Source organism: Nanorana parkeri, unplaced genomic scaffold (assembly GCF_000935625.1).
Source record: "Nanorana parkeri isolate BGI_ZX_2015 unplaced genomic scaffold, ASM93562v1 scaffold1997, whole genome shotgun sequence".
NCBI lineage: Eukaryota > Metazoa > Chordata > Amphibia > Anura > Dicroglossidae > Nanorana > Nanorana parkeri.
Window position 1 is genome coordinate 233405 of NW_017308265.1, and position 4361 is coordinate 237765.

The window sequence follows — 4361 nt, forward strand, 5'->3', positions numbered from 1 at the left end:
CCTTTGCTGCTTTATCAAGTCTTCTTCTGCACTGTGCCTCTGTATGGAGGCGGACATCTTGGTAGGCCTTTGCTTCCTCAGGTCAGAGCGGACCCCCTCCCCAATGACTGGTGATTTGGTGATGGTGGGGTGATGACTGAGGTGGAGGAAGCACAGATCCATAGAATGGATGAAGCAGGGAGCTCCATGCACTGCAGGTTCCCAGGTACGGCTTCCCCTCCAGCAAGGAGAACAGTGAGCAGCACAGTAGTGACATCACCAAAACGACCCTCTGACTATAAAAAGTATAAAATACGGCGTTCCTCCAATCACCGCTCACCTTTTCCGGCAGCTCTTTGAAGCAGGCGATTCCCAGGGAGAGGACGGAGCGCGTCCGAGCGGCCTGACATATCGCCTTATAGCGTTCCTCAATACACCTAGAACAAAGCCAGACACACCTCCATCACTGGGAGTCACACGGTACAATATAGCTCAGGGCCATCACCACCCAATCACAGCGGAGATCCAGTCTGTATAGAGATCACCAGTCACCATACACAGTGTTAGGATCCAGAGCGCCTCCAGGTGGCGCTGGAGCTAAGCCCTGCAGTTCCAGTGCTCACCTGCGGGTGTCTCCCAGCTGCCCGCACCTAAAGGAGAACTATGGGTTCAGGGTAACGGGAGGACACAAACTAGCGTCCTCCCGTCACCCTAAGCTCAGTATATAGGGAGTTACAGCTCGCGGTATACTGAGACGCCGCAGCGGATCCTGACATGAACGTCGAGATCCGCCCAGCTGCGTGAGTGACAGCTGGCTCTGCCTATCGAGAGGCAGAGCCAGCTGTACCCGCCCCCTCCCCCATCCGTTCCGCCAGTCAGCGCTGGTGGATTGGAGCGGGAAATCCAGCCCCTCCCCTCTCATGGCAGAGAGCCGTGACAGGATCGAGAAGTGAGCAAACGCCGGTATGTGTTCGCTCACCTCCCGATCTACTGAGCCGACCTGTGACAGTCTCATAGGTCACAGGTCGGCTAGAACTATGAGGTGAGTGAAAAGCACCCCTCCCCCCCTCATAGTTCTCCTTTAACTCTCCTACAGAAACTCTTCCATGAGCCATCATGTGATTCACATCCAGAAACTAATAAAGCCGATTACGAGGGAAATCATACAAAGTATCTGTTCTCTGGATATATGAGTACTGCCAGTGAAATATCACACGCATAAAACACGCCACATACAAACATAAGATATAAAACCGCACAGATCTGCACATGTAAAACAATCGCTCGCAGCTCATCAGCGTGAACTCCAGATACGTACTGGTTGAGTAGACTCTTCCGAGACCCCAGGCCGCTCAGCTCCTGCGGGGACACAAAACGTGAATGTTAGCCGTGGACACCGACATTCCGAGGTGGAAGTTCCTCAGGCTTAAAGTGACAGGTTCTCTTGAAATACAACCTAACACTCACTGATCCCTAACTCCACGGCCACACCCCCTCCCCCCCCCCCCCCGCCCCGCCCCCCCCCCCCAAAAAACAGCCTGGTCCTTCACCCTGAGTCCAATCCCGGTGTAAGCTCCATATCAGATGCTGTCAGAGCTTACACAGGGTTAGTGACCCCCCTTGATTGTGTCACATGACATTGTTCGGGTCTGCTGATTGGCCACTCAGGCTCAATAATGGAATTCTGGGAGGGAGAGGAGGTCTATTGCTCTACAACCGTGGTAGCCAAACTCCGGCCCTCCAGCTGTGGTGAAAGTACAATTCCCATGATGCATCTCTCTCCGGGAGTCATGTCTGTGAGGTTTCCTGCAATGCCTCATGGGATTTGTAGTTCCACCGCAGCTGGAGGGCCGGAGTTTGGCTAACCCTGGTCTACAACCACCAAGTATATTCCCCGGGCCCCGACAGAGCGACAGGAGTTCTAGAAAGGGGACTATCAGAAGCAGAGGGGAGGGGTTTCAAGAGAACCCCCAATCACTCCTCCCCCACTTCTCTACTCACCCCCCATGCCCCACCCCCACTGATGGGAAGTGCTCTGATATCTCCCATCACTCACAGTGTCAACAGCTATAAACGTGGACGTCTTCAGCGCCAACAGAATGGAGGGCCACAGCTCGGAGAAATTGTCATTGTAGACGTCGATGACGGGGACCCGCAGAGTCGCCATCTTCACCTGAACCGAAAAAAAAAAAGCTTTATTTATACAGCAATAGGCTGACCAATCCCGTTCTGGCTCTCACACCTTGTATAGAACCCCATCATGTGCCTCTCTGATCAGGCTTCACCAGCCCACCGATGACATGGCCGGACTCCTGCAACAGTCCGAACCACTGAATGTGACTTCGCTGATGAGGAATCCCCCGGCTGAAGACTCTGCAGAATCCGACACTTCCGGGGGCGCCAATGTCCCAGGCCCCCCTCCCTACATACAGTACAGGACACGGCAGGGAGGTGCAGGGACCAGTGAGAACAGCGGGGGACTGGGAGATCCATTCTTTCAGAATGTCGGATTCTGCATAGACTTCAGCCGGTGATTTCACCTTAGCTGAGCAACACTGTGTGGCGGGGGAGGGGAAAATCTCTTCCTTATTCTGTGTCAGAGTTTTGTGACGGGGACCCTTTAAATGTTGAAGTTTTAGCGGAGACCTAGTGTGATGGTCCTTTAGAATTCCAGCATGCCGGAGCCACACCACAGAGGGGATTTAACATGTCTGTGGCTGATAGGATATGCTGGGAGTTGTAGTCCCGCAGTAACTTGAGGTATCATTGGCCCTCTGGCTGAGGGGAGCCGTGCCGATACTTGTAGTCCTCTCAGAGCAAGAGGGAACCTGTCACGTGTCTGTCCACAATCCCCTCTCTCAACATACAATGTGGTATCTCCCACCATCCTCTGTATGTATAATGCCCATTACACACCTCGCCCCCGTCATAGAGAAATAATAATATAGTCACATGCGAATCACAGCTCCCGGTTCCATCTGCTCCTCTACTTCCGGTGCGCATTGATGACGTTAACCATCACGTAGTGTGTGCAACTCCTCCAGACAACAGACCATCCGGGAGCGTCTGATTGGAGGGGAGGGAATTCTCGGCTTGCTACAACCCCGCCCCTCTTCCAACCTGAGCCAATCAGGGTGAAGGATTAAAGGAAGAGGGAGTGGTTGTGGCTGGCAGCGTGGAGCGGTAAGTAGTGGAGGGAAACATTGTAATTACTGAACCGGAACTGTCATCATCCTCCTCATATTTATTATCACTGTCTGTGTATTGATCGCTGGCTGTGTGTCCTGTGCTGGGTACACCGACTGCTCTACTCATGACTGTTGTGTCTAATCTTCTATACTGATCATATTCTATTCATTAAAAGAGTTTTCCTCCTGAGACCACACTATGCTCACATCACCTCTGTCATGCTGATCCTCTGGCTTCAGCAGTTTTCCGTAACAGAACAGGTTTTTAGGTCAGTTCTGCCTTTGCTGCATCCTTGTCCCTGGTCAGCGACCAGAATTAAGAGCAGAGGATGAGAATGACACCGGGCAGCTTTCTAGGGTTGCCACCTTTTCTTCAAGCGAAACCCGAACACTCCAGCGACGCATGGTCATTTTTGTGGGAGAATGAGTCGCGGCTTGTTCATATGTAAATAGTGCCGCCCATTCATGTGTAAATATCACAGTAGAGACTATTTTCAGTGGAGGGCCAGTAGCCCCTATTTTAATTTTGGTTGCCCCTGTCTGCCTGACATCATGTGTCCGGGTTTCTGCTGCCATGAAACCCAAACACAGCATTCAAAACCCGAACTGTCCGGGTGAATTCTGGACAGGTGGCAACACTACAGCTTTCATGTGTAGAAGGAGAGTTCAGTAATATCGTCCATCCATCCCTCGCTCTATCCATCCATCGATCCCTCCCTCCCTCTGTGCACCCCCCTCTATGTATCCTTGCCTTCATTCATCTCTCTGTCTCTTATTTTAGTATTGGATGGAGAAGGGAAGGGAGGACCCTCTGGTGACCACACAGGAAGTACGGGGACATTTCCCCCCAGCGGGGACCCAGTAATGAGAACCTGACACAAAGATCGGATACATTTTCCGGCAGATTCCGCCACTTATATAGACAATAATGATATCAGACCGACAACACGTCCCCTGTACACCAGACCCCATGTCCATGGGGGGGGGGGCTGTGGAGTCCCTCCATTAAAGACACCCCTTTAATGACCTGTCATGTCTTTGTCTCCAGTGATGGGGCGCTCGGTGGTCAGACATTCCTCCAGGAAAGTCCCGAAGAGAGAACAGAAGCCTTCAACCAACAAATCAGGTAGGAGGGGAGAAGAGGAGGAGGTGTCTGTGTGTTTATAAAAGGTGAACGTTTGATTGGCTATCACA

The 4361-nt window shown here is 52.1% G+C and overlaps 2 protein-coding genes across 2 annotated transcripts in view; one reads left to right on the forward strand and one right to left on the reverse strand.

The window, feature by feature from the left end:
* Positions 1 to 2147, reverse strand: part of TOE1 (target of EGR1, member 1 (nuclear)) — a 9137-nt gene extending 6990 nt beyond the window's left edge. The window contains exons 1-3 of the mRNA XM_018572317.1: positions 2036 to 2147; positions 1298 to 1338; positions 320 to 416 (exon numbers count right to left, since the gene is read on the reverse strand). Coding sequence (XP_018427819.1) covers positions 320 to 416; positions 1298 to 1338; positions 2036 to 2146 — 249 coding nt within the window. The 5' untranslated portion in view covers position 2147. The remainder of the gene's footprint in view (positions 1 to 319; positions 417 to 1297; positions 1339 to 2035) is intronic.
* A 999-nt stretch (positions 2148 to 3146) lies between these two features.
* MUTYH (mutY DNA glycosylase) overlaps positions 3147 to 4361 on the forward strand; it is a gene marked incomplete at its 3' end in the record, with an annotated part of 4835 nt that continues 3620 nt past the window's right edge. The window contains exons 1-2 of the mRNA XM_018572318.1: positions 3147 to 3162; positions 4216 to 4293. Coding sequence (XP_018427820.1) covers positions 4218 to 4293 — 76 coding nt within the window. The remainder of the gene's footprint in view (positions 3163 to 4215; positions 4294 to 4361) is intronic.